The sequence below is a fragment of the Rhinopithecus roxellana genome, chromosome 19 (genome assembly GCF_007565055.1).
Source record: "Rhinopithecus roxellana isolate Shanxi Qingling chromosome 19, ASM756505v1, whole genome shotgun sequence".
Lineage (NCBI taxonomy): Eukaryota > Metazoa > Chordata > Mammalia > Primates > Cercopithecidae > Rhinopithecus > Rhinopithecus roxellana.
The window spans coordinates 15,394,654-15,422,471 of NC_044567.1; the positions used below are offsets into that span (position 1 = coordinate 15,394,654).

The 27,818-nt window shown below is 47.4% G+C and overlaps 2 protein-coding genes and 1 long non-coding RNA gene across 6 annotated transcripts in view; 2 read left to right on the plus strand and 1 right to left on the minus strand.

The window, feature by feature from the left end:
- On the plus strand, positions 1 to 15,974 carry CDC6 (cell division cycle 6). Of its 4 annotated transcripts, none has more exons than XM_030923912.1 (13): positions 1 to 473; positions 1,823 to 2,013; positions 3,758 to 4,039; positions 4,169 to 4,368; positions 5,546 to 5,721; positions 6,040 to 6,146; positions 6,455 to 6,594; positions 7,405 to 7,505; positions 7,626 to 7,745; positions 8,752 to 8,816; positions 13,837 to 14,036; positions 14,473 to 14,613; positions 14,917 to 15,921. In XM_030923912.1, the coding sequence occupies exons 2-13, from the start codon at positions 1,836 to 1,838 to the stop codon at positions 15,004 to 15,006; spliced, it is 1,800 nt and encodes a 599-aa protein (XP_030779772.1). In that variant the 5' UTR covers positions 1 to 473; positions 1,823 to 1,835; the 3' UTR covers positions 15,007 to 15,921. The 4 variants fall into 4 exon arrangements, with proteins under 4 accessions (XP_030779772.1, XP_030779774.1, XP_030779773.1 ...); XM_030923914.1 differs by having other exon boundaries at positions 5,549 to 5,721; positions 14,917 to 15,348; XM_030923913.1 differs by having other exon boundaries at positions 238 to 484; positions 14,917 to 15,348.
- LOC115894898 lies at positions 13,896 to 26,002 on the minus strand. The gene is made up of 3 exons (XR_004055130.1): positions 25,905 to 26,002; positions 21,213 to 21,271; positions 13,896 to 14,027 (listed from the first exon to the last, which is right to left on the minus strand). It is a non-coding gene; the product is annotated as an uncharacterized LOC115894898 (long non-coding RNA).
- Positions 22,408 to 27,818, plus strand: part of RARA (retinoic acid receptor alpha) — a 48,258-nt gene continuing 42,847 nt past the window's right edge. Inside the window, exon 1 of the mRNA XM_010354483.2 lies at positions 22,408 to 22,523. The gene's annotated coding sequence lies outside the window, so the exon portion shown is untranslated. The remainder of the gene's footprint in view (positions 22,524 to 27,818) is intronic.

Genomic DNA, 27,818 nt, shown 5'->3' on the forward strand with positions numbered 1-27,818 from the left:
GCGGGGCCGGCCCGCCTTACCCAGAGTCGCCCTGCAGCGATCGCGCGTCTTTCCATCGAGGCCCCGGATGTAGAGTCCCTCCCACCCGTAGAGTGGTCATGGCCTCACAGTGACGCTAAGACTTGGGGCTCTCTCATTGGCTGTAACTCTTCTACTGGATTGGAAGCAAAAAAAGAGGCGGTGCACAAGGCGAACGGCGCTGTGACTACAGCCAATCAGAAGCGAGGCCGGGCTTTGGCGGGAGGTGGGAACACTGTGGCCATTCGAATTTGGCGCTAGCGCGGCTGGATTTTGCTGCTGCCGCTGTGCAGTTTTTTCAGGGGCTTGTGGTGGTGAGTCCCTGAGGCTGCGTGTGAGAGACGTGAGAAGGATCCTGCACTGAGGAGGTGGGAAGGAGAGGATTGCTCGAGGAGGCCTGGGGTTTGTGAGGCAACGGAGTTGCGTGAAGGCTGCGGGTTCCGGCGAGGCCCCAGGTAAAGTGAAGGTAAAAGAGCTGAGCTCGCTGGCAGTTTGAGGTCAGGATCAGGGAAAGGGCAGGTGCCCTCGGGGTAGTTATAGCAGTTGTGCGTGGTGTGAAGGAGCTGAAAGTTGTAGGAAGGAAATATTCTGGGGTGCGTTGAGAGCTGCCTAGAATGAGGACTGAGTGCAGAGGCGGAGAGAACTGAGGGAAGACTGAACTGTAGTGTGAGGGCTTGGGAGAGAAGAGACTAAATGTGGCGGATGCTGGGCTGAACTGGTGGTAAAGACACCCCGCGTGCCTGGAGAGAGGGAATTAGAAGTTCTATATAAATCAATTCATGTAACTGTTTTTTTTTTTTTTTTTTTTTTTTTTTTTTTTTGGGAGACGGAGTCTCGCTCTTGTCGCTTAGGCTGGAATGCAGTGGCGCGATCTCCGCTCACTGACTGCAACCTCCTCCTCCCGGGTTCAAGCGATACTCCTGCCTCAGCCTCTAATAGCTGATACTACAGGCGCCGGCCACCACGCCCGGCTAATTTTTTTTTTGAGACGGAGTCTCGCTCTGTCGCCCAGGCTAGAGTGCTGTGGCGCGATCTCGGCTCACTGCAAGCTCCGCCTCCCGGGTTCACGCCATTCTCCTGCCTCAGCCTCCCGAGTAGCTGGGACTATGAGTGCCCGCCACCACGCCCGGCTAATTTTTTGCATTTTTAGTAGAGAAGGGGTTTCACCGTGTTAGCCAGGATGGTCTCGATCTCCTGACCTCGTGATCCACCCGCCTCGGCCTCCCAAAGTGCTGGGATTACAGGCGTGAGCCACCGCGCCCAGCCGTAATTTTTGCATTTTTACTAGAGACGGAGTTTCACCATGTTGGCCAGGCTGGTCTCGAACTCCTGACCTCAGGTGATCCGCCCGCCTCGGCCTCCCAAAGTGCTGGGATTACAGGCGTGAGCCTCCACGCCCTGCCTATTTCAGGTAGCTTCTTATTGCATTGCTCAATTGGTTAAGAACTTGGGCTCTGGCGCCAGAATGCCTGGGGTTACATATCTGTTTTTCTGTGACTTTGAGCCACTGTTTATCTCAGTTTTCTCATGTGTAAAATAAAGGCTAATAGTAGTACCTACCTCTTTAAGATAGTTGTTAAACGAATTGGTACCAAAGTGTTTATAACAGCGGCTTCCACGTAGTAGGTAGACAACAAATGTCAGCTGTTCTTGCATAGATTTGGATGTGAAGCAAAACTGAATGCTAAAATATTGTGATAACATAATTTACTTAGGAAATAAGTGCTAATCATCAGTATAAATTCATTTATTCTCTTCACTTTCACATATTGACTAGTTGTCCTGTTATTTTTTTTTAATCTAGCTGTGCTGCCATCATGCCTCAAACCCGATCCCAGGCACAGGCTACAATCAGTTTTCCAAAAAAGAAGCTGTCTCGGGCATTGAACAAAACTAAAAACTCAAGTGATGCCAAACTAGAACTGACAAATGTTCAAGCTGTAACCTGTTCTCCTCGTGTAAAAGCCCTGCCTCTCAGCCCCAGGAAACGTCTGGGTAAACCATCCATTATATCACTTTTTCACTAGCAGCTCGTGACCTTTCTTTTCTCAGTAAGATGTGTGTCCAGGCCGGGCGCGGTGGCTCAAGCCTGTAATCCCAGCACTTTGGGAGGCCGAGACAGGCGGATCACGGGGTCAGGAGATCGAGACCATCCTGGCTAACACGGTGAAACCCCGTCTCTACTAAAAATACAAAAAACTAGCCGGGCGAGGTGGTGAGCGCCTGTAGTCCCAGCTACTCAGGAGGCTGAGGCAGGAGAATGGCGTGAACCCGGGAGGCAGAGCTTGCAGTGAGCCGAGATTGCGCCACTGCACTCCAGTCTGGGCGACAGAGCGAGACTCCGCCTAAAAAAAAAAAAAAGATGTGTGTCCTTTGAAGGAGCTTTCTAAGTTTAGTTAAGACTTTTTTTTTTTTTTTTTTTTGAGACAGTCTTGCTCCATCTCCCATCCTGGAGTGCAATGGCGCGATCTCAGCTCACTGCAACCTCTGCCTCCCAGGTTCAAGCGATTCTCCTGCCTCAGCCTCCCAAGTAGCTGGGATTACAGGCGCCCACCACCACACCCAGCTAATTTTTTTTTTTTTTAGTAGAGACGGGGTTTCGCCATGTTGGCCAATCTGGTCTCTGACCTCCTGATCTCAGGTGATCCACCTGCCTCAGCCTCCCAAAGTGCTGGGATTATAGGCGTGAACTACCGCTCCTGACATAAGACTGCTCTTCATTTTAGTTATTTTCAGAATGGTTGCTAAGTGCTTACCAAACTCCAGATTTAAGCCACTTACTGAGGTCACTTTCTGAACTACTTAATAGGTCTGATCTTCAATTCCTTAATGCTGAACTTAGTTCTGTCAGTGTTTTAAGTTACCTTGTAGTTACATGGTATTATGAAACTTAACCTCAGTATTTGTGAAATTAAAAGAAACAAAAAGGTGACGTGCTGGATATTTTCCGTCCTTTAGAACAATGGTTGGTAATTCTTTCTTGTTTTGGAACATTTGTTTTTAAATGGGAGGGTGATTTGGTTGTTTCTGGAGACATGTTTGGTTGTTACAGCTGGGTGTTGCTACTGGCATAGTGGGTAGAGGCCAGGGATGCTGCTAAATATTACAATGCACAGGACAGCTCCTTGACAATGAAGAATTATTTGGTCCAAGATGTCAGTGGTGCCAACGTTGAGAAAACCTGTTTCAAAACAGCCTTACAATTTCATCCTGGTAAAACCCGTTTGGTTTCTACTAAATGCAGTAGTCCTCACTTATCTATGGGGGATACATTCCAAGACCCCCAGTGGATGCCTGCAATTGAGGATAGTACCAAACCCTATGTATACTGTGTTTTTGATCTGATAACCAAGTCAGCTACTAAGTGACTAGTGGGTGGATAGCATATACAGTGTGGATATGCTGGCTGAAGGGATGATTCATGTCTCTGGTAGGATGGTGTGGGATTTCATCATGGTACTAAACAGCATGCAATTTAAAACTTGTCAATTGTTTATTTCTGGAATTTTCCATTTAGTATTTTCAGACTGAGGGTAACTAGAACCGTGGATGAGGGCACTACTGTAGTAAGATCAGTGGTGCCATCTTGTGGCCAATGTTTGCTGCTAAGTGAGAAGGCATTTTATGTTGGTGGTTCTAAGGTAGAAATTCACCTCTTTCTGGGAGAGGCAGAGGTCTTGCACATCCTTTTACTATCCAATGCTATGAGTGACTACATTTTGATTTTATTATGTTTCAGGTGATGACAACCTATGCAACACTCCCCATTTACCTCCTTGTTCTCCACCAAAGCAAGGCAAGAAAGAGAATGGTCCCCCTCACTCACGTACACTTAAGGGACGAAGATTGGTATTTGACAATCAGCTGACAATTAAGTCTCCTAGCAAAAGAGAACAAGCCAAAGTTGACCAAAACGAAATACTTTCTTCAGTTAGAAAAAGTCAAGAGATCACAACAAATTCTGAGCAGAGATGCCTACTGGAGAAAGAATCTGCATGTGTGAGACTATTCAAGCAAGAAGGTTTGTTCTTCCATGGCAACTGTTAGTGCAGCCATTGTAACCAAGGCTGATGACTCCAAATGAAACCACCCAGTGGGTCTTCTCAGTCACCTTCTGTTGTGTCTAATTGACCTTTTATGTCTGGCACAGGCACTTGCTACCAGCAAGCAAAGCTGGTCCTGAACACAGCTGTCCCAGATCGGCTGCCTGCCAGGGAAAGGGAGATGGATGTCATCAGGAATTTCCTGAGGGAACACATCTGTGGGAAAAAAGCTGGAAGCCTTTACCTTTCTGGTGCTCCTGGAACTGGAAAAACTGCCTGCTTAAGCCGGATTCTGCAAGACCTCAAGGTACATTGAGAGTCTGAATTATGATGCTCTTGGTAAATGATACTTGGGTGTTTTGTTTTGTTTTTGAAACAGGGTCTCACTCTGTTGTCCAAACTGGAGTGCAGTGGTGTGATCTCAGCTCTCTGCAGCCTTGACCTCTTGGGCTCAGGTGATCCTCCCACCTCGACCTCCTGGATAACTGGGACTACTGGCACTCACCACTACACCCAGCTAATTTTTTGTAGAGACAGGGTTTCACCATGTTGCCCAGACTTGTCCTGAACTCCTGAGCTCAAGCAATCTGCCTGCTTCAGCCTCCAAAGTGCTGGGATTACAGATGTAAGCCACTGTGCCTGGCCAGCACTTAGTTTTTAAGAGTTAAGAAAGAGGGCTAGGAACAGTGGCTCACACCTATAATCCCAGCACTTTGGGAGGCCGAGGTGGGCGGATCACCTGAGGTCAGGAGTTCGAGACCACCCTGGTCAACATGGTGAAACCCTGTCTCTACCAATAATACAAAAAAAAAATTAGCCGGGTATGGTGGCAGGTGCCTATAATCCCAGCTACTTGGGAAGCTGAGGCAGGAGGATCACTTGAACTTGGGAAGCAGAGGTTGCAGTGAACTGAGATTGCACCACTGTACTCCAGCCTGGGTGACACAGCAAGACTCCATTTCAAAAGAAAAAGGAAAAAAAAGAGTTAAGAAAGAGTAGGCCTGGTGTGGTGGCTCACGCCTGTAATTCCAACACTTTGGGAGGCTGAGGTGGGTGGATCACCTGAGGTCAGGAGTTCAAGACCAGCCTGGCCAACGGGGCAAAACCCCATCTCTACTAAAAATACAAAAATTAGCTGGGTGTGGTGGTGCATCCCTGTAATCCCAGCTACTTGGGAGACTGAGGCAGGAGACACACTTGAACCTGGGAGGCAGAGGTTGCAGTAAGTTGAGACTGTGCCATTGCATTTCAGCCTGGGCAACAGAGTGAGACTCTTTCTCCAAAAGAAAAGAAAAGAAAGAGTAGAAGTTTAGAAGATTGAAGGTTTCTTCAAAACAAGACATTTGTAATTTCATTGTTTAAGTCTTTCCAAATGAAAGTAGAGCTTCCTTACGTGCTGTTAGCTCTTTAAAGACATTTTAGGCTCTATCAGATCTTTATTTTCTGAGGCCAACATAACTACCATGTTTGCATTTTTTTTCCAGAAGGAACTGAAAGGCTTTAAAACTATCATGCTGAATTGCATGTCCTTGAGGAGTGCCCAGGCTGTATTCCCAGCTATTGCTCAGGAGATTTGTCAGGAAGAGGTATCCAAGCCAGCTGGGAAGGACATGATGAGGAAATTAGAAAAACATATGACTGCAGAGAAGGGCCCCATGATGTAAGTATTGTTCTGCTTCATGTTGCTCTGTGAAAATCTGCAAGGTCTGTTGCCCATAAAAAGTACATTTTGTATATTTGCTCTCTGAAGGATAGTTACATAAGCTTAAAGGGAAAGAAGAGAAGGAAGATACACCTAGTTTTAAATTGGATTACTTGTAGATGATGTGGAGTATCCTTGTAGCAGTAACTAGAGATAGGATAGATTATGATCTTTAAACTGGTCTGAGCTTTAGGAAAGTGACCTGAAGTCAGCCTATACCAAACATTAGAGGGTTAGGAAGGTGAATATGGATTCTAACTGTTTCTCTTTTTATAGTGTGTTGGTATTGGATGAGATGGATCAACTGGACAGCAAAGGCCAGGATGTATTGTACACACTATTTGAATGGCCATGGCTGAGCAATTCTCGCTTGGTGCTGATTGGTTAGTGCTCAATTGTTAATGTTACATGGTGGTTTTAAAGTATTTTTTTTTTAAATATATATTCAGCTTATTTATCAACTATTTTATCTTAAACCAGCTTTCTGCCTTGTCAAAATAAGAAAGTTAAATGACTAGGTACATCTTACCTAATAGATATATCTTATCAACTGGGATGGAGTAGGAGACAACTGGGAAGCAACATTAAGATGCTAGATTCTATAACTGGAAATTTATTTAGCTTTCAGAGGATTTAGTTTTCCCTTTAGGATAATGTGACCAATGATCAATGTTGTTGATCTCCTCCTTAGGTATTGCTAATACCCTGGATCTCACAGATAGAATTCTGCCTAGGCTTCAAGCTAGAGAAAAATGTAAGCCACAGCTGTTGAACTTCCCACCTTATACCAGAAATCAGATAGTCGCTATTTTGCAAGATCGACTTACTCAGGTCAGTGCCAACTATTTTGCCAAATTATGTGTTCCTTGGATCACCTGTGCTAGGAAAATTTAACAATAGTTTTAAAATATTTTTGCCTTGATTGCTTTATTAATGGAGCAAGAAGTTCCTATGGACCATAGTGAGAACATTTTTATGTGAATTTCTGCTTCATTCATTTACTGGGTGTCTCAGTGTTGAAATAAAATCAGGAGTTAGAGGAATTTTGAGATGGAGTTTTGCTCTTGTCGCCCAGGCTGGAATGCAATGGCACGATCTCGGCTCTCTACAACCTATGCCTCCCGGGTTCAAGCGATTCTTCTGCCTCAGCCTCCCGAGTAACTGGGATTACAGCACCCACCACCACGCTTAGTAGAGCTTGGGTTTCACCATGTTGGCCAGGCTGGTCTCAAACTCCTAACCTCAGGTGATATGCCTGTCTCGGCCTCCAAAGTGCTGGGATTACAGGTGTGAGCCACTGTACCTGGCCTCAAGTGCTTTCTTTAATGACTTTTAAAAAATAGGGCCTATGAGAAAACTTTTTCTGTTGAAAGTAACTAAATAGATTTTTTATTTTTGCTAATTTCAGTTCTGATTGCTTTTTTTGCATTTATGAACTTCTACCACATCCGTACAAAATGCTTAAATGTGTGAAAACTCTCAAATATCTCCATTATTTATGAGAAGAAAAGGCATCTTTTTGACCCTAAAGAGTTGCCAATCAAGTTTAGGGTTAAATGTGAAAATATTTATGCTTGGGACCTAAATTACCAAGGGAGAATCTTATAGTTCAAACTGTCATATTCTATGTCTTGTCTTAAGGTATCTAGAGATCAGGTTCTGGACAATGCTGCAATTCAATTCTGTGCCCGCAAAGTCTCTGCTGTTTCAGGAGATGTTCGCAAAGCGCTAGATGTTTGCAGGTGAGTTATGGCACTGTTGCCTCCTTTTATTAAAAACAAAAAGAAATGCTGTTAATTGTCTCATGTAACTCAAGTGAATGTGGCTTAAGAGGCTCTGTTCTGCTACTTTTTTACGCTCAGAAAGGAGGACTTGTTTCTCAGTGGGGAGCTCTGGATTTCCACCGTGTTAATGTCTGAAACATTATCAGTCCATTACCTACAGAGGGAGAAACAAATGAGATGTTGCTGGCACTCCCTGTGGTGATTATAGATTGGTTAATTACATTTGTATTAAAAAAGACTCCAGTTTACTTTTCCATTAGCTGGTCTCAAGCAGGTTTATTTATGGACCTGAACCATCTTTGCCTTTAGACTTTTTCCCTTCCTTTCCTTTTGTGAGCACCCCTTCTTCCCTCCAGTTGGTGGTCCCCCATAGTTGTACTCCAGACCTCTTTCTCCCTTCCCATCCCCCTGCCCCTCCTGCTGGGGAAAGCCTCTGTGCTGACTGATGAAATTTCTTCCTTCCCAGTAGGGACGCTGGGTCCATTAAAATGATACTTGCTGTGCTGGCCTGCTGGTCCAACCTCCCCCTATTGCCATGCAGAAGACCCAGGTCTGGCTTATGGCTTCCTGTGGGCAAAGTACTTTGGAGAGAGCAGTGGGAGAGTAAGCTCTCCCTATTGCTAGATTGCATGATCCTGAATTTGAAAGTTTCCCCTAATCAGCAAACTACTTGGGTAAAGACTGCAACTATGAGCAATTGTCATGTAGGCTAGCGTGGTTTAGCCTACACATATCCTATGTATATATAACTGAAGATATCTCTTTTAGGTTTGGTGTGTATGGGTGGTGCTGGCTCCCTTTAGTTAGTCACCCACACTACATATCCTCTCTCCTACCCATGACATTTTCTCCTCATCCAAAATGTTATCATTGGCTTAATGTATGATGACCTACTTGGCATCTATTAGGAGGAAACCATTGAAGTTTCTCAAATCTGACGTCCATGAATTATTTCAAAGCAATTAAGTCCCTTTATCTGAGAAATAACCCAGTTTTGTTTGGGGGCTTTAAAATTATAAAACATCATAATTTTAAAGTTATACATAGGATATGTATAGGCTAAACCATGTTAGCCTACATGACTATTGTTCATAGTTGCAGTCTTTAAGCAATGGTCATTAATGTGCCTGCTTTTGAGGCTGGTGGTTTGGTATGGTGTTTGGTTTGGCTCAGACTAAATTAATTTTAGAAATTTTTTTTATAGGAGAGCTATTGAAATTGTAGAGTCAGATGTCAAAAGCCAGACTGTTCTCAAACCACTGTCTGAATGTAAGTAGTTTATCTTCTTCTTGTCTTCCTTTGTAACTGGAAGCTTAGCTTTTCTGAGGAAAGAGGTAGAAAGATTAAATGAACATAGTTAAATCCAAACTCACCCATTTTTATGTGTGTCTGTGTTTTTAGTCTGTTTCATCTACTTTATTTCAATCTTGCCTGCCAGTACTATAGTTCATGCATTACTGGAAATGAGTTCCCAGGGTATTGCGTAAATGGCTGGGACAGAGTAAGTTTTCTTTCCAAGCTCTAGAAATGAAACTTGTAGACAATGAGGTTGGATCAGCTCTCTGGGTGCTTATGTTGCATGGACTTTAGGTCTCAATATAGGTGAAAGCAAAGCCTGATAAATAAGGGAGAATTGGGTAAAAGAATTGTGAGGCCAGAGGCCCGGTGCAGTGGCTCAAGCCTGTAATCCCAGCACTTTGGGAGGCCGAGACGGGTGGATTACGAGGTCAGGAGATCGAGACCATCCTGGCTAACATGGTGAAACCCCGTCTCTACTAAAAAAATACAAAAAACTAGCCCAGCGAGGTGGCGGGCGCCTATAGTCCCAGCTACCTGAGAAGCTGAGGCAAGAGCATGGCGTAAACCCGGGAGGTGGAAATTGCAGTGAGCTGAGATCCAGCCACTGCACTCCAGCCTGGGCGACAGAGTGAGACTCCGTCTAAAAAAAAAAAAAAAAAAAAAAAAAAAAAAGAATTGTGAGGCCAGGTATGGTGGTTCACACCTGTAATCCCAGCACTTTGGGAGGCCGAGGCGGGAGTATCGCTTGAGCCCAGGATTGTGAGACCACCCTGGGCAATATAGTGAGACCTTGTTTCTACAACAAAATTTTAAAATTTTTGCAGCCATTAGAAATATGAGTTCATGTCCTTTTTAGGGACATGGATGAAGCTGGAAGCCATCATTCTCAGCAGAGTAACACAGGAACAGAAAACCAAATACCACATGTTCTCACTCATAAGTGGGAGTTGAACAATGAGAACACATGGACACAGGGAGGGGAACATCACACGCCGGAGCCTGTCAGGGGTGAGGGCTAAAGGGAGGGAGAGCATGCGGGACTTAAAACCTAGATGATGGGTTGATGAGTGCAGCAGGCCATCATGGCACATGTATACCTATGTAACAAACCTGCACATTCTGCACATGTATCCCAGAACTTAAAGTTAAAAAAAAAAAAATAGACAAGCATGGCGTGTGCCTGTAGTCCTAGCTACTTGGGAGGGTGAGGCAGGAGAATCACTTGAGCCAGAAAGGCAGAGGTTGCAGTGAGCTGAGATCGTGCCACTGCACTGCCAGCCTAGGCAACAAAGTGAGACTGTCTCAAAAGAATAATAATAAGAAAAATTATAAATTCAACTTGGGATAGATATCTCAAGCTTTTTTTTTTTTTTTTTTTTTTTTTGAGACGGAGTCTCGCTTTGTCCACCGGGCTGGAGTGCAGTGGCGCTATCTCGGCTCACTGCAAGCTCCGCCTCCCGGGTTCCCGCCATTCTCCTGCCTCAGCCTCCTGAGTAGCTGGGACTACAGGCGCCCGCCACGGCACCCGGCTTTTTTTTGTATTTTTAGTAGAGACAGGGTTTCACCGTGGTCTCGATCTCCTGACCTTGTGATCCGCCCGCCTCGGCCTCCCAAAGTGCTGGGATTACAGGCGTCAGCCACTGCGCCCGGCCCAATATCTCAAGCTTTTAAAGAAGTCTAGAGGGTAGAGGTAAAAATATCATACTGCTATAGTAAGCTACACGCTATCACAAATGACAAAATTAATTTTCCATTCCCTCAGCCTTGTTGTTTTGGTTGTGGCAAATGTAAAATGGCCATGAACTACGTATCTTACAGTATTTGATATCCAGTGTTAGTCTTTATAAACAGAATAGTAAAATTTGATTGTTTCTTTTTCACTCCTACACTGGCTGGGAGTTAGTAAAATTGTTTCTGGCATTATAGTTCTGCATGAAATTCTTTCTTTTTTTCATCAATTTGCTAAAATAAAATAATTAAAACTATTTCAGAAGTAGCCAAAAATAGTGCTTAGGCTAATAGTAGGCAATATATACCAATGTATAGACTTAGATACTGGTTTCTTCTTCCATTTCAACTTTTCAGATTATTCCCTTTTCCTCCTTTTCCCCCACCAGTAACATTTAGGCTTGTCACTGGCCCCTGTGAGCACCACTAGCACAAACATAATTAAAAAAGGTAAAGAGGTTGTAAGTTCTATCTTTTGACTTCGGGTTTGTGTGGGATTGGCTTTTTTGTTTTTCTTTTTCTTTTTTTTCTTTTTTCTTTTTGTGTGAGACAAGGTCTTGCTCTGTCTCCCAGGCTAGAGTCCAGTGTGCGTTTATGGCTGGTGCCATCATGGCTCACTGCAGCTGCAACCTCCCAGGCCCAAGCAGTCCTCTCACCTCAGCCTCCCCAGCTCCAGCTACTGCTAATTTTAAAATTTTTGTAGAGTCAATGGGTGGAGGAGTCTCCTTATGTTGCCCAGGCTGGTCTCAAACTCCTGGGATGAAGTGATTCTCCTGCCTTAGCCTACCACAGCTTTGGAATTACAGGCATGAGCCACCATACCAGGTTGAGATTGGCTTTTTTTTTTTTTTTTTTTGAGATGGAGTCTCGCTCTGCCGCCCAGGCTGGAGTGCAGTGGCCGGATCTCAGCTCACTGCAAGCTCCGCCTCCCGGGTTCACGCCATTCTCCTGCCTCAGCCTCCTGAGTAGCTGGGACTACAGGCGCCAGCCACCTCGCCCGGCTAGTTTTTTGTATTTTTTAGTAGAGACGGGGTTTCACCGTGTTAGCCAGGATGGTCTCGATCTCCTGACCTCGTGATCCGCCCGTCTCGGCCTCCCAAAGTGCTGGGATTACAGGCTTGAGCCACCGCGCCTGGCCGAGATTGGCTTTTAATGGCTCCAGAAAGCTACAGGGAGAATGACTTCAACTAAATATAAGAAGAAAATTTCTAATAACTAGAACTAACTGGGCTTCCTTGAAACATAGTGGGTTCTCCAGCATTGAAGATATTCAGACAAAAGCTGGATAGATGCCACTTGTTGAAATTGTTTTAGAGAGGACTCGGCCATTGGGTAGGGAGTAAAAATAGACTTCTAAATTCCTTTCAGTTTTAAGATTCTCTTACTTGATCTGTGATCTCCGGTTTCTCCATTAGTCCTCTGCAGCATCCCTTTGTGGTAATGTAATATTATAGAAGTAAATTGTTGTGGGACAACTGCAAGTGATTTCAGGAAGTAACTTCAGGCAAAGGTTGTTACAGAGCACGTTTCTCTGTCTTAGAATTCATGCATCTACAAACTGATGAGGCCATAGTCTTTTTTTTTTGTTTGTTTGAGACAGGGTCTTGCTCTGTCACCCAGGCTGGAGTGCAGTGCCGTGATCTTGGCTCACTGCAACCTCCTCCTCTCAGGCTCAAGCCATCCTCCCACTCCAGCCTCCTGAGTAGCTGGGACCACAAGCACGCACCACCACACCCCGCTGTTTTTTGTATTTTTAATAGAGATGGGTTTTCACCTTGTTGCCCAGGCTGGTCATGAATTCCTGAGCTCAAGCCATTAGTTATTTTTCCTGATCCTCTCCCTCCACCCTCCTATAGTCCCCAGTGTGTGTTGTCCCCTCTGTGTGTCTATGTGTTCTCATCATTTAGCTCCCACTTAGAAGTGAGAACATGTGGTATGTGGTTTTCTGTTCCTGCAGTAGTTTGCTAAGGATATAGTCTTATGCAGCTTATTGGCAGTTTCCCAACCCCTGGCTTTTATTAAGATGATGATATCTGACCAGGCATGGTGGCTCACGCTCATAATCTCAGCGCTTTGGGAGGCCAAGGAGGGCAGATTGCTTGAGCTAAGGAGTTCAAGACCAGCCAGGGCAACATGATGAAACCCCATCTCTACAAAAAATACCAAAAAAAAAAAGATGGTGCCATCTGCTAGCATATCTAGTCACATTTTCTCAAGTGTTGCTCTACTGCTGATCAGCTTGGGCAAGTGAACCAAACCTCAAAGGTCATTTGGGGAAGCCCTCTGAAGGACTGATATGGCAGTGACTTCACTCGCCACATTTAGCCACTCATTTGATCCAAAATATTAGGTAATTTAATTTTCCAACTTTTTTTTTCCTTTTTTTTTTTTTTTTTTTTTTGGAGACAGAGTTTCACTCTTGCACCCGGGCTGACCCAGGCTGGAGTGCAGTGGCACGATCTCGGCTCACTGCAACCTCTGCCTCCCAGGTTTAAGTGATTCTTCTGCCTCAGCCTCCCAAGTAGCTGGGATTACAGGTGCCCGCCACCACACCCAGCTAAATTTTTGTATTTTTAGTAGAGACGGGGTTTCACTGTGTTGGGCAGGCTGGTCTCAAACTCCTGACCTCAAGTGATCTGCCCACCTTGGTCTCCCAAAGTGCTGGGATTATAGGCATGAGCCACTGCACCCAGTCTTTTTTTTTTTCCTTTCTTAATTACCAAGCACAGTCACCATCTTTGCTTCAAGGTTCTGTTATTCTATACCTCTCAGATACTAGGAACTAGCCCGGCATGGTGGCATGCACCTGTAATCCTAGCTACACAGGAGGCTGAGGCAGGAGGATCACTTGAGCCCAGGAAACCAAGGCTGCAGTGACCCATGCTAGTGCCACTGTACTCCAGCCTGAGCGACAGAGATCCTGTCCCCCCCACAAAAAAAAACAATAGTTCTCTGGTCCTTTCACGAGGTGGGTTTTGTCCCTCTGACATTAAATTACATTCCGTAAGACAAAATAGCTCACTATTTGGCCCAGAGAAAGGGTAACCCTACTTTTCAAGTCATCCCACATTATTTTGACATCCTTAAGAGAATAGCGTTCTCTCTCATCCTTTGGCCTCTGGTTAGAGAGAAACTCTGCTTTGCCACCATGTGACCGTACTTGAATTTCCTTTAGCTCAAACTTAGTATCATCTGTCTCATCATGCATACACACACACAATATTTTAGAAATCGAATTAAGCTTGACTTATTTACTTTATAGGTAAATCACCTTCTGAGCCTCTGATTCCCAAGAGGGTTGGTCTTACTCACATATCCCAAGTCATGTCAGAAGTTGATGGTAATAGGATGACCTTGAGCCAAGGAGCACAAGATTCCTTCCCTCTTCAGCAGAAGATCTTGGTCTGTTCTTTGATGCTCTTGATCAGGCATTTGAAAATCAAAGAGGTCACTCTGGGGAAGGTAAGTTGGGATGGAGCAGACAGAGCGGAGGTAGAGATCAGAATCTGCTTTGCAGAGCAGGTATTTTCCAAAAGGCCTATGATACTTCAGCTGATATGAATTTAAAATGGATTTTAACAGTAAGAATTAATACTGGTACTATATAAAAGGCACCTATTTCCCTTGGGTTGTGGTTGAGAGTTTACCATTAATCTTTTCCCCATACTCCCCTTCATTTCTGCATCTCTCTTTGAAATACATAAAGCCCCTTTCCTACATTACTGTATAGGTTTTCGGGAATATCTGCAGAAGCCTGTTCAAGGATTTTATTGAAAAGAGGAAGAAATAGGGTATTCAGATAAGTTTTTGCAAACCCAGACTCAGGTTTCTTAAATGATTAAAGGCTATAAGCAATGTGACTTTTAAGCAGCATTTGTTCTCCCTTGTTTCCTACCAGTTATATGAAGCCTACAGTAAAGTCTGTCGCAAACAGCAGGTGGCGGCTGTGGACCAGTCAGAGTGTTTGTCACTTTCAGGGCTTTTGGAAGCCAGGGGCATTTTAGGATTAAAGAGAAACAAGGAAACCCGTTTGACAAAGGTACAACTGCTTTTTTGTGACAGTATTTTTAATTGTTCTATTTTGTAGAGTGATGCTAAAGTAAAGGTTTATTGTTAAACGAGATGACCACAATTAGTTAAACCAGTCGATTTTTGTTAGGTAAGGTTTAAGGAGTGTAAAGATGGGAGTGTGATATGAATATTTTTTCAGGCCATTGGAAAAAAAAAGTAGTAGAGACTTTTGTCTTCCGTGAGAAAAGTTTAATATGGTATAAGTTTGTGTAGTGACAACTTTGCTTTTGTGAGTTCTCCAGTGTGAAAAATCCTTTTCTCTTCTTTACAGGTGTTTTTCAAGATTGAAGAGAAGGAAATAGAGCATGCTCTGAAAGATAAAGCTTTAATTGGAAATATCTTAGCTACTGGATTGCCTTAAATTCTTCTCTTACACCCCACCTGAAAGTATTCAGCTGGCATTTAGAGATCTACAGTCTTCATTTTAGTGCTTTACACATTCGGGCCTGAAAACAAATATGACCTTTTTTACTTGAAGCCAATGAATTTTAATCTATAGATTCTTTAATATTAGCACAGAATAGTATCTTTGGGTCTTACTATTTTTACCCATAAAAGTGACCAGGTAGACCCTTTTTAATTACATTCACTACTTGTACCACTTGTGTATCTCTAGTCAATGTGCTTGCAAGTGTACAGATCTGTGTAGTGGAATGTGTGTATATTTACCTCTTTGTTTGCTTAAACATGAGTGGGTATTTTTTTGTTTGTTTCTTGTTTTTTGTTTTTGAGGCCGCATCTCACCCTGTTGCCCAGGCTAGAGTGCATTGGCGTGTTCTCTGCTCACTGCAGCATCCGCTTCCCGGGTTGAAGCGATTCTCTTGCCTCAGCCTCCCGAATAGCTGGGATTACAGGCGCCCACCACTGTGCCCAGCTAATTTTTGTATTTTTAGTAGAGACAGGGTTTTACCATGTTGGCCAGGCTGGTCTTGAACTCCTGACCCTCAAGTGCTCCACCCACCTCAGCCTCCCAAAGTGCTGGGATTACAGGCGTGAGCCACCACGCCCAGCCATGAGTGTATTTTGTTAAGAACTTTGAGGTTAGGGTAAGAAGAATGAAAATGATCCAGAAAAATGCAAGCAAGTCCACATGGAGATTTGTAGGACACTGGTTAAAGAATTTATTTCTTTTTGGAGTATACTATGTTCATGGTGCAGATACTATGACATTATGGCATTTTAAAGACTCACTGAGTTTCTTGGGCACTCCCAAGGGTGTTGGGGTCATAAGGAGACTGTAACTCTACAGATTGTGAATATATTTATTTTCAAGTTGCATTCTTTGTCTTTTTAAGCAATCAGATTTCAAGAGAGCTCAAGCTTTCAGAAGTCAATGTGAAAATTCCTTCCTAGATTGTCCCACAGTCTTCGCTGCCCTTAGATGAAGCCACTTATTTCAAGATGCTTACTTTGGGGTTGGGTTTTCATCTAAACACATTTTTCCAGTCTTATTAGATAAATTAGTCCATATGGTTGGTTAATCAAGAGTCTTCTGGGTTTGGTTTGGTGGCATTAAATGGCAATTTGTGACTGAGACACCAGAGGGCACCATTATAACATTGACTGCTTTGAAAGGGGATGCTTGAGGCTGAGGTAGTTTTGAGGGAAAGGGGGAAGTTCTAGTTTGATTTCTTTGGGAGATTGCTGTACCTTTATAACTCAAGCAAATGCTTGAAATGTAAACCATGTGTGATATGAATGATCTGAGAGCCAGTGACCAAGTCTGCTTTTTTTCCCAGAGCTCTCCTGCTGCCGCCTCTGCCTTTCTGACATGGCCTTCCATTTGAGAACTTGATATGTGTACAAATGATCTGTTGGCCACTGTTTCATTCATCCTGACCACTGTATCCTTGTAATGTGATCTGAACTACAACAGGTGGTATGGGATAGAGGCAGGGAAAGCAGAGAGAGCCCTCTGAAATGAACACTACCCACTGGTGTGTGTAGCACAAGATAGTCTGTAGGCATGAACCTGAATGTTGTTCTCACACTCCTTTACTAGAGCATTCATTCCCTCTGAAGGTAGTTTGAACATGGAAACACAGTTCTATACCTAGAAGTTTGGAAACTGTCTGGGAGTATAAGGGTTAACAGGCATAATTGCAAAGATTGTCCAAAGACTGATGGAGAGCAGAGACTGAATGGGATTGAGAACAGATGCGAAGCTTGATTTAAATTACATTTTATTGGATGCTGCAGCCTTAAGAGACGTGACTGCTTTACAGTTTGTTTCCACACTGTGGGCAGCTGCTGTCTGTTCTGTGTCCACAATAGGATCCTACCCAATAAGGAGCAGCCTCCCCACCTCGTTGTGTTTGAGGCTTGGCGCCTTCATCTTAACTGTAGGGCTTGAGTCAGGAACATGGCTTGACTCGCAGTGGGGCTGCTATGTATCCTCCCTGGCTTCCAGCCAGAATCACATTGGTAGATTCAAAGGGGCCAAATTTGTTTCCCCTCTATCTCCTTTCTCTCTCTTTCTCCTGGTTTTGGAAATAGGGTTTTCTGTCTACTGATTTGTTAGTTTCCTTTTCTTGACTTCTCCCCTCGCTGTCAATTTCTAGGTCATTGCTGCTCTTAAGACTTTAGCAATTGGAACAGGGTTGGTTCTGTCAATGATGCGTGAAGCAGACTTAGTGTCCCTGCTTGGCTTCCGCTGCCCTTGTGGGAGCAAAAACTGATATATGTTTGTCAGTAAAGTCTTAAGTGTAATTCAGACTGCTGAGGAAGAAAGCCCTTTCCTTGCTGGCTTTTCTCACTGAAGCTGAGAGCTACAGGAAGGTGGTAGGAGTTTTAGTGGGATGGGATGGGATGGGCTTGTGGTTAGCAGTTTTTGCCACGATCATAGGCTGCTTCACTTAGAGCAGTGGCAAAGATGCTGACCTACATTCTTCCTTTTGAAGGTGATGAAGTGTCTGTCTATATCCTGGTTTATCTCTCACCCCCACCCCAAGGAAGCTGATTAAGCTTCCATAGAGTATTGGATATTGCCATGGAAAGAGCATAGACAAAATAAATTGGTGTGTGTTTCAACCCCAGACCTGCCACAGACATTTCTGGCTCAATGGAGACTTGCCTGTGGCTAGCTAACTCTGCAAGAATGTGTGAGGTCCAGGCTGGGCGTGGTGGCTCACGACTGTAATCCCAATACTTTGGGAGGCCAAGGCAGGTGGATCATCTGAGGTCAGGAGTTTGAGACCAGTCTGGCCAACATGGTGAAACCCTGTCTCTACTAAAATAAAGTAGCCAGGCATGGTGGCGTGTTCCTGTCATTCCAGCTACTGGAAGGCTGAGGCAGGAGAATGACTACAACCTGGGAGGCAGAGGTTGCAGTGACCCGAGATAGCACCATTGCACTCCAGCTTGGGCGACAGAGTGAGACTGTCTCAGAAAAAAAAAAAAATGCCGGGTGCGGTGGCTCACGCCTGTAATCCCAGCACTTTGTGGGGCCAAGGCAGGCGGATCACTTGAGGGTCAGGAGTTCAAGACCAGCCTGGCCAACATGGCAAAACCCTGTCTCTACTAGAAGTACAAAAATTCACCTGGCGCTGTGGTACACAACTATAATCACAGCTACTTGGGAGACTGAGGCAGGAGAATTGCTTGAGCCTGGGAGGTGGAGATTACAGTGAGATGAGATCATGCCACTGTACTCCAGCCTGGGTGACACGGTAAGACTGTCAAAAAATAATGTGTGAGGTCCAGTCTACCCAGAGATCAAAAAGTTGGCAGAGCCTTATTCTCTCTGAGCCCCCCGTTTGCATTCCTCCCTACCTTTACTAAGTGTCTCTTTAAATATACATCAGGCCAGGTGTGGTGGCTCATGCCTGTAATGCCAACACTTTGGGAGGAGGCAGCAGCAGGAGGATTACTTGAAGTCAGGAGCTTGAGACCAGCTTGGGCCACATAGTGAGATCCCCCTTACCCTTCTCTACCAAAAAAATCTTAAAAATTAGCTGGGCATGGTGGCATGCACCTGTAGTCCTAGCTACTTGGGAAGCTGAGGTGGGAGGATGCTTTGAGCCCAGGAGTTCAACTCGGCATGGGCTATGATCACACCACTGCATTACAGCCTGGGTGACAGAATGAGACCTTGTCTCTAAAAGACAGAAAGCAGATACACCAATAAGAATGAGAAGTTGGGAATAAGATGTGACTTTGTGACTTCGGTTTTATATATATATATATATATACACACACACACATATACATATATATATATATATATCAGTGGCGCGATCTCTGCTCACTGCAAGCTCCACCTCCCAGGTTCACACCATTCTCCTGCCTCAGCCTCCTAAGTAGCTGGAACTACAGGTGCCCACCACCACACCCGGCTAATTTTTTCTGTATTTTTAGTAGAGACGGGGCTTCACTGTGTTAACCAGGATGGTCTCAATTTCCTGATCTCGTGATCCGCCCGCCTCGGCCTCCCAAAGTGCTGGGATTACAGGCTTGAGCCACTATGCCTGGCTGGTTATATATATTTTAAATATCTTGAGAGGTGTTAACCTTGACTGCTGAGGGAGAACAAAAGAGAGCCAAGATTGAAATTTTATTTACATTTGTATCTGTCCCTAGCAATTAGCGTAGTGCCTAATACCTGGTAGGTACTCAATAGTTGCTGAACAGATAAATTAACCAAATAAGATGCTGCCTTTCCCTCTATGGTGAGAACAGTTCTAAGGTGAAGGTAAATGTTGGTACTTTCGCACAAAGGTGGGGCAGGCCCCTGCATAAGAAGGGTGCTCTGTCTTACAAAATGTGTCTTGGCACAGTTTTGGAGCATTTATTAGTCTCACAGATGCATTCCAATCACTCCCTCTGATGTAGTGGCATTTTGCTTGAGGCAACTTCCATGTTGCTGGTGGGACGCTTTGGCTGTGGGGGGAAGAGTCTCATCTACAGGCTGGCAAGAGGGCTGCCTGTCTGGATGTTACTCAGTGTGGCTAGACTGGCCAGAAGTTGGGTCTCTAGGCAAGGGTTTAGGGAGAAGCCCACCTTTGATGTCCCATTTTTTTATTGTTGTTGAGACGGAGTCTCGCTCTGTTGCCCAGGCTGGAGTGCACTGGCGCGATCTCGGCTCACTGCAAGCTCCGCCTCCCGGGTTCACGCCATTCTCCTGCCTCAGCCTTCCGAGTAGCTGGGACTACAGGCGCCCGCCACCACGCCCGGCTAGTTTTTTGTAGTTTTTTAAGTAGAGACGGGGTTTCACCATGTTAGCCAGGATGGTCTCGATCTCCTGACCTTGTGATCCGCCCGTCTCGGCCTCCCAAAGTGCTGGGATTACAGGCGTGAGCCACCGCGCCCTGCCTGATATCCCACTTTTTAACTTGGGGAAAATTGTGATCTCAGGTTCCTCCTGAAAAGATAAGGTACCTTCTAAGATACCTTCTCTTAAGCTACAAACAGTGCAGGTCTTCCTCTTAGAAGCGGTGTGTTCTGTAAGGGGAGAAGGTGTGCCCTCTGGCCTCCCCTTGATTTTCAACCCCAGCCCCAAGGCACTGGCAGTGGAAGTTAATTGGGTGCAAGGGGCTTGGGTAAAGGCTGAAGACTGGCGAAAGGAGAGAGCCAGCTTCGTTTTTTAAAAAGCTCTAATTGAGTTCTGAATCAGCCTCACTCCCTTTGATCCCTCCTCTGTTTCCCACACTGCCTGAAAGAGCTAGATCAGCACTTTATAACAAGGGTGCGCCTGCTCCCCGCACCGCCCCCCCTCTCCTGACGCTCTCTGCTGCCGCCATCCACTGCTTGTCTCCTTCAGTTAAGATAATGAAGATGCTGAGAGATAAAATGTGTATTTAATAAGGGTGGGGGTAGGGAGGCGGAAAGGGGCAACCAGGGCCTTCCCTAGTTTGGGGCCTCGCCAAGACTTAAGCTGAAAGCAAAGCTAGAGTAAGACTTGGCCCCAGGGTGTGGGGGTTTCTGGGCCTCAATCCAGCTGACTTCACTGCCTGCTGTTTGCCCTAAATTCCCCCACCTCCACCCTCTCACCCCCACACTGCTTTCTTCTTGCTCCCAATGGGAAAAAGGACTCTTGCTTCGACTTTCTTTTCAGCTGGTAACTTGGCCTTTGGTGCGGTGTCCCCCACCCCAGTGTCAGCTGCAAGGTCGGGCTAGGGCAGCCCCCTCTAGCCTAGGCCTGTAGAAGCTGTGGGTTCACAGTGGGGGGTGAAAAAGCTGGAGTTAATGAAGACCAGCTGCTAGTCTGGGTTCTGCCTACAGCTAGCTGGAGGCCGGCCTTTGGTGGTGGTTGATGGGGGGTGGGGTGACCTCCATCCATAGGCACAAGGATATCCTGTGGCAGCTAGGCTTGTGCTTCTCTCTGAGCTTAGTTTTATCCTTAGTCTGTAAGAGAGTAGTCTGTTTTCTTCTTCGCCTACTCCTCTCCTCCCCAAATAACACTCAGCTCTTATTGAACTTTATAACTGTAGTGGTGGCCCAGCTGAGATCTGAGGATCTCCAAACCCTTTTGTAAACACTCATTAACTGCCTGGGAAGAACGAAGAGCCCTGTTTAACAGCTGGGAGAGAACTGAGGCACATTAGGGTGAAAGGCTTGACCTAAACTCACCCCATGGACTCCACCCTAGGGCCTTCCATCCTTAGTCCAGCTCCTTTACTCAGTTCTTCCTGCAAGACACAAAGAGGTGGAGGCATTGCTGGTGTCTTCTCCCCTTCTAGGCAGAGGCCATGCCCTCTCCCCTCAAGTCTGTCCCTGACTTCCTCTGGCCCTTCCCCTCATGACATTTTCCCTGCTCTGCTGCTAGAGATATGTGCAACTCTCCTTGCAAAATGTTCTCAATCCACAACTTCACAATTCTTATCCACCTTTCTCTTGCCCATGTAGCCCACCAAACCTGAATTCTCCCTTTTGAGCTACTGAGAAGACTGGCTATACTAAACCGAATCACTGACCTTGAAGTTGATCTGTTGTATTGAAGTCCCTCTGCCCCTAGATTTATCCTAAATGGTATCTAGGAAAATATGCTCTCTTTAACTTGTTTATTCTGGTCATAAAGATTCGGGACATTACTGAGGGCTGGGTGGGGGCACTAGTTGACCTCTAGGTTCTGCATCCTGTTCTTCCACTGCCAGTCACCATTTCCAGTAATAGATGTAACCCAAAGTCCTTTTTTGTTTTTTTCTCCTTCCCTAATCCCACCTGTTTATACTCTTGCCTGTATATGTACATTTGCAGACCCCACACATTCCCGGATACACATACATTGGTCCTACCTTTTCCCCCCTGTTTCTAGCTGCCAATCTAAGTGAGCCTGCACTTTTTACATGCTGAAAATCTGGTTTTTTTCCCCTGGACGGCCTCCTAGGCACTTGAGAATAACTGGGAGGGATGAAGGGACTCCTGCAGTCCATGAGGAAGAGGACAAAAGTGAGCGCCCAGCCAAATGAATGCTGCCTTCCCAAAATCTCTAGCTGAATGCCTTAGCAGGAGTGGCAGGGAAAGCGATCTTAACCCCACCTCCAGCACCAAAACCTAAATCCATCTGCTCAGGGCAGGCAGGAAGAAATGTCTATTTTCTCCTGTTTCATGCCATCCTATCCTCAAGTTGTCCGTATGCTGTGTATTTGAGACAGGGAACTGTTCCTGTCCCCAGCCGACGACCAGACGCCCATCTTTCTTCCAGTGGGTTATTTCTCCCCAATGAGTCCTCCGCTCTGCGCCGGCTGACCCAGTCGGGGCTAGTGGAAGAGGGCGGGGAGAGCCTTCTGCTTGACGAGTGGGCTTTAGGACCCAACGGGAACCTGTGCCTCTTGCAGCAGCCTAACCCAGAAGCAGGGGGGAATCCTGAATCGAGCTGAGAGGGCTTCCCCGGTTCTCCTGGGAACCCCATCGCCCCCCTGCCAGCACACACCTGAGCAGGTAGGACCATGCACACCCCTTCCCAATTCTTCTTTGGCCGCCTTTGACCCTGGCCTCTGCTTCTGATCTAGCCGTTTCCCTCTCGCCAGTTCTGGCTTTCCCCATCCCTCCTCTCCCGTCGCTCACTGTAGTCCTGGGAGGTGGGAGCCTGGGAACTGTGGGGTGTCTGAAAGCTCGGAGCCCCCTGCACCCTCCAGTACCCTTCCTGCGTTTCTCCTGAGGCAGTTCCCGGTCTCTAGCTAAGAGTGGGGAGTAGAGGGAAGGTCTGCCCAGGCCCCACGCCCTTGCACCCTCCTTTGCAGTATTGCCTAATACCCCTTCCCCCACCTCACCTAGACTGGAGAATTGGCAAGTGCTGGGGTAACAGAGGAGAGAGCCAGAGAGAGACCTGAGCTTTCCCCGAGGGATTTCTTTCTTGCTTCCTCGCCCAAAGAGCTCCGGACTTTGCCCCCACTCCCTACTCACCTTGTAGGGGAACTAATGTCCCCTTCCAGGTTGATCTCACACTTGGCTGGCTAAAGGCTTTGCTGGAGGGTAGTGGAGGTTGTGAGCATTTTGGTGACCTTTTCCTCTAGGAAAGTTCTTTCAGCTTAGAGCCCCCATCCCTGTCAACATCTCAACACCTGCTGCAGAAGCCCCCACCCCACCCGTGTGTGTGTGTGTGAAGAGACAATGTGGCTGTAAGAGCTAGAAGCTTTGGATAGAGGTGGCTGCATGCATTGAAGGGGAGGGACACCAGAGTGTGGCCCAGGCCAGAACAGGCTCAGTCCAGATGGCTAGGGAAGGGAGTGTAGACCAGATTGAGGAGGTCACCCAGCCTTGCCAGCTTCCTGAGCTCCTTGGCTTTCAGAATCTCAGGCTCCTGGTGTTTCTCTAGAGCTACGAGGTCCCCAAGCTTCTGCCCCACTACAGGCTCTCTGGGAGAGGGCTAGATGGCACCTACTGTTTACAGTGGCTTATTTTTCTCTCCTGTGGTGGGCAGACAGGCCCTGCTCGCTGAAGATCTAGGGCATGTCATTCTGGTTTGGTGGGTTTACAGGAAGGGTGTACATCTTGTATGAGTTACCATGTGTGAGTGTGTATCTTGCTTCTGGGGGTAGTAGACTGGGGAGGGGGTGATAGAAGAGACTGGTCACACTGAGGGAACTCCTCTAGCTTTCAGTGTGTGGTAGGAGTGGGTGGCATGTCCCCATCTGGTAGCTCTGTCTAGGTGTGGGGTATGCTCTGCATTCTTCCATGACTCCCCGGGTCCCCTAAAGGTTGGTTTTGGAGGACAGGGTGGATAATGGAGTGGCTTCAGACTTCGCTCTGGTCTTGATCCAAGAAGGAAAGTAGAGATTCTGACTGTGAGCAGTGGACTGGGAATCAGAGGCCTGAACTGGAGACTTAGCTTGGTTACTTAACTATATGTGTTTATGTATGTCTTCCCCTTCGCTAAGCCTCAGTTTCTTCATTTGTAAAAATGGCTATCAGTAGCAAGCAGGGACATTGCCACCAAGACCATACAGAGAATGTATTGTAAAGCTCACTGCAAACGGTAGTAATGGCTGGGGGGATCTAGGATGGAATCCTCTTCCTAAATCTAGGTCAATCTCTCTGCCTTCAGTTTTCTTCCCCCATCCTTTGCCCATCTGGGGGATAGAGGAACCAGGCAGGGCTATTGCCCTGGGTACTGCAGAATTCCCCTAATGCAGGTTGTAGCTGTTGCCAGAGCACCTGTGGTCACAGAGTACAGATCTCTCCACCAGGCATTTCTTCCTCTGGGGCCCCATACTTGCTCCCCTGAGCCATGTCTCCACCTTCCTTCTGCCATCCCTGCTTGGCGTCCTTGTCTCTCTCTCCCCTGCCCAGTGGCCTCCTTGTCCGGCTCACTGGGCAGGAGCCCTAATCGGATTCGACAGCTGAGATATGTGTGGCGGCTAAGAGCAGGCGGGAGGGAAGCCAGTGGGAGGATGGTATGAGGACTGCCCCTGGCACTGCCCCGGCCTCCTGAGCACCACCTTGGGCCTGCTGATTTCTTACTTGGCTTGGCCCCAAGGAAGGGGTGCCAGAGGAAGCTCAGGAATGAACAGGCTGAGGTCTGGAGACTAGGAGAGGAGGAAACACACCAAGGTCCTGAGGACCTGGTTGATATTTGATGACCTTAATGTCAGTGTCTCTGACTCTGACAAGGAGGAAAGGACAGAGATGAGCCAGGCTGACCCCCGCCACCCCATTCCCATGGCCCCACTTTCTTCTCTCTTCTTGTTCAGAAATGTGTTCACTTTGCCTCCTCTAGACCCTTTGGCCAGTACCTCCTTGTGGGTCACATCTGGGAGCTTCTGGGGTGCCACATGTCTGCCTCAATCTGGGCTGTTTCCTCCCCTCCAAGGTATTTCACTCTCTCTGGGCTGGGCGCCAGGACTCCTGGGTTTCCCGCCTGCCTGTGGTGCAGGGCTCCCCTGCAGGGCTCCAGAGAGTCGCTTAGCTGGTTTCCTTCCTTCTGTGTGGGGAGGGCCTTCCCCTAGGGCTGGGAGGTGTCAGGAATCCCAGGTGGGACAGGGGTGGGGGCACAGTAGCCTTTGGCACTGTAGCACCCCAGCTTCTCCCTCCTAGCCTCTGACTCAGCTTGGGGGCAGCACATGCCCAGCCTGCCAGGCATGGCCTATTCTTGCCTCCAGGCTTCTGTCTTTATAGAAGCCTACATCTCCTGCTCTCATTTTTTAGCTTTTTTCCCCCATGATATCTGGGGGTGGCTATCGAAATCCCTGGTTTTGGGGAGCAAGGGACTAACATAATTGAGGCTGGGGCACTATTTTGTCTTCCCTCCAGTTGGGCCAGGATGAAGGAAACTGTCACAAACTTCTCCACGCCAATTCTTCCTGCCCTCAAAAGACCAGTCAGTGGAGCCAGGCCCTGCCCTCTGGGTGCCCACAATGTGGTTGGCACTGATTTGTCAGAAATTGGGAAGGTTTCCCTCTAGACCGCTTGCCTCCTTTCTCCTCCTCCCACAGGGTAGGGGCAGCTCTGTGATTGCAGGCACTTATGGGCAGGCCTCCCCCTAGGGAAGGGGTGTGGGATGCCCCCAGGATGGCCAAGTTGGCACTAGCCCCAGGCTGGAGTGCTGGACAAGATTCTGACCTGGGAGTTAGTTGGGGGAAGGCAGGGCATGGGCCTCCCTGCCCCCCTCGTTTCCTGCTCTTTGGGCAGCTGTGGGCGAGAAAGGCTGCAGGGACTATTTTTAGTTGGTCAGTCCCCTGGCAGGAGGGACGTGCAGAGCAGCACGGGGCAGGCAGAGGGGCTTGCCAAGGTGAGGGTAAGCAGGCAGGCAGAGGTGTGAGGAAGGGCCAGAGGGGCAGAAGACAGAGCAAGGAGGCATGGGGAGCAGGGGCAAGACCTTACCCAGAGGGACCTGACCCAGGTAGATGGGCCGGGGCTGGAAGTGGGTGGAAGAGTCCTGGCACCCTTCAGGGCTTTCTTTATCCAACTGGACTCAGAGCTGGAAGAGGTTTTAGGGGCTACCTAGGCAATCCCTTCCCCTTTCAGAGAAGGAAACGGAGGCCTAGAGAGGACACTCCATCAGTCATTGGCTGTGTTGAGACCTGAGCCCAGGCCCTCCCTTTGCACTGTTTTTCTGTTGTCATGGTTCCTCACTACACCTCAGTGTGCTTCCTTCCCCTACTGCAGCAAGGAGGACCACGAGCCAGGCACACCTGGTCCATTTTCCCCTCTGCTTGTTTGTGCAGGGTCTCTGTAAATCCCAGCTTGGTTTGTTTATAAGTCTCCATGTGGAGAGAGTCTGTGTCCAGGCTGGAAGGAGGTCAGAGTTGGGTTTGTTTGGGTGGCCTGTGGCCACTGGTGTGAATGGAGGTACTGGACAGGCTCCAGCAGGCTCACAGGCTGGTGAGCTGTGGGGCTAGGAGACACCTTACAGAAGGGACGTCCAGACTTCCCAGAGCCCTTTGTGAGCCCTCTTCCTACCCTGCCCAGGACCTGTGGGTCATGGTGGCTGTTTGCCAATCTCCCCAACAAAAGAAGGGAGCAGGGTTGAGGAGTGTGAAGATTACTACTGGCTTCTGATCACTAGTCAGAAGGGGGCCCCCTCTGAGGCCTGGAGGCAGGGAAAGTTGGGGCAAGATGGGGTGTGTATAGGGAGAAAACTCAGTGGAGAATTGTGGTCCCTCAGAATTCAGTCTGCTTTCTGTCTTCTGCCTTAGGCTCTCCCCAAGGGCCACCATGTTGCACAGCTGCAGGGGGAACCATTCCATAGATTATGATGTGAATGGCACCCCCTGGGGTTGTTCAAGGCCCTGCCTGTGTAGCCACACGTGGTGCATCTGTCCCCCACGTTCTTCCTTCAAATTAGTTCAGACCCAGCTGGAAGGAGGTGTTCCAGACAGGCCTTACACCCTCTCCCTCTCCGCTACCCTGCCTCATGCCACTCAACATCTCCTGTTCCTCTGCTGCCCACCCCCAATGCACCAAGCAGGTCATGGTGCACCACCATTTGTATTGTAGGAGCCCCTCCCCTTCTCTCCACTCAGTTTCTGTGTCTCTGGGGGGCTGATTTATCATGCCCCCCATCAGGCCTACTGTGGTGTGTGAGAAATCAATAGTGCAAATGGATTGAGGCTGTTTAGCCTGTCAACTCCCCTTGGGCCCCACCAACTCTTCTGGGACTTGTGGAGTTGCTCAGCCCCCTTCTGGCTCAACATACACATATTTAGTGGTTGTAGCCAGAGCACTGAGCACAGGAATTACTCTTTCTGTTCGTCTGTCTCATTCTCTCTCTCTCATATACTGGGCTGGTCTTAGCATGACAAATACTCTTGAACATTTATTTTCTAGCTTGGGTGGAGGGGCTTAAAGGGCAGTAGGCTGCCAGCCAGAGGTGGGGAGGGAGGCAGGTGGGTGAGGGAGACTGTGGGTAGAGGGGTGGGGTGGGGGTGGGGACTAGCTGGGGAAGGGATTGGGTGACAGCCCACCCCATCAGCTCTGGTAACTCAATCCCTGCACCCCACCCTCCCAATTTCCCTCCTGCTCAACAACTTCAGCAGCTGCTGGCAGAAACAAGGCTGGCAGAAGTGTGTATGAGTGCATGTGTGTATGGGGGGAGAGGGTGAGAGGGGCTGTGGGGGCAGGGAGTGCTGCCAGGACATGTTAAAGGAGACTCACAGCCTGGGTACAACTTGGGTGGCAGGAGGAGGTGGGGCAGGTGGGAGAGTGGGTGGTGAGTGATGGGCAGGCTGCAGTGGGGGCAGGGCAGCCCAGGGGTCTCACAAAACTTGTTGGCACTGGAGCAGGGCCTGGTGTGGT

Coding starts and splice junctions, on each gene's coding strand:
- CDC6 (XM_030923912.1), top strand. CDS start 1,836: ATGCCTCAAACCCGATCCCAGGCACAGGCTACAATCAGTTTTCCAAAA. Junction 7,506..7,625: donor AAAGCGCTAGATGTTTGCAG/GTGAGTTATGGC, acceptor TTTTACGCTCAG/AAAGGAGGACTTGTTTCTCA. Junction 14,037..14,472: donor AAGAGGTCACTCTGGGGAAG/GTAAGTTGGGAT, acceptor GTTTCCTACCAG/TTATATGAAGCCTACAGTAA.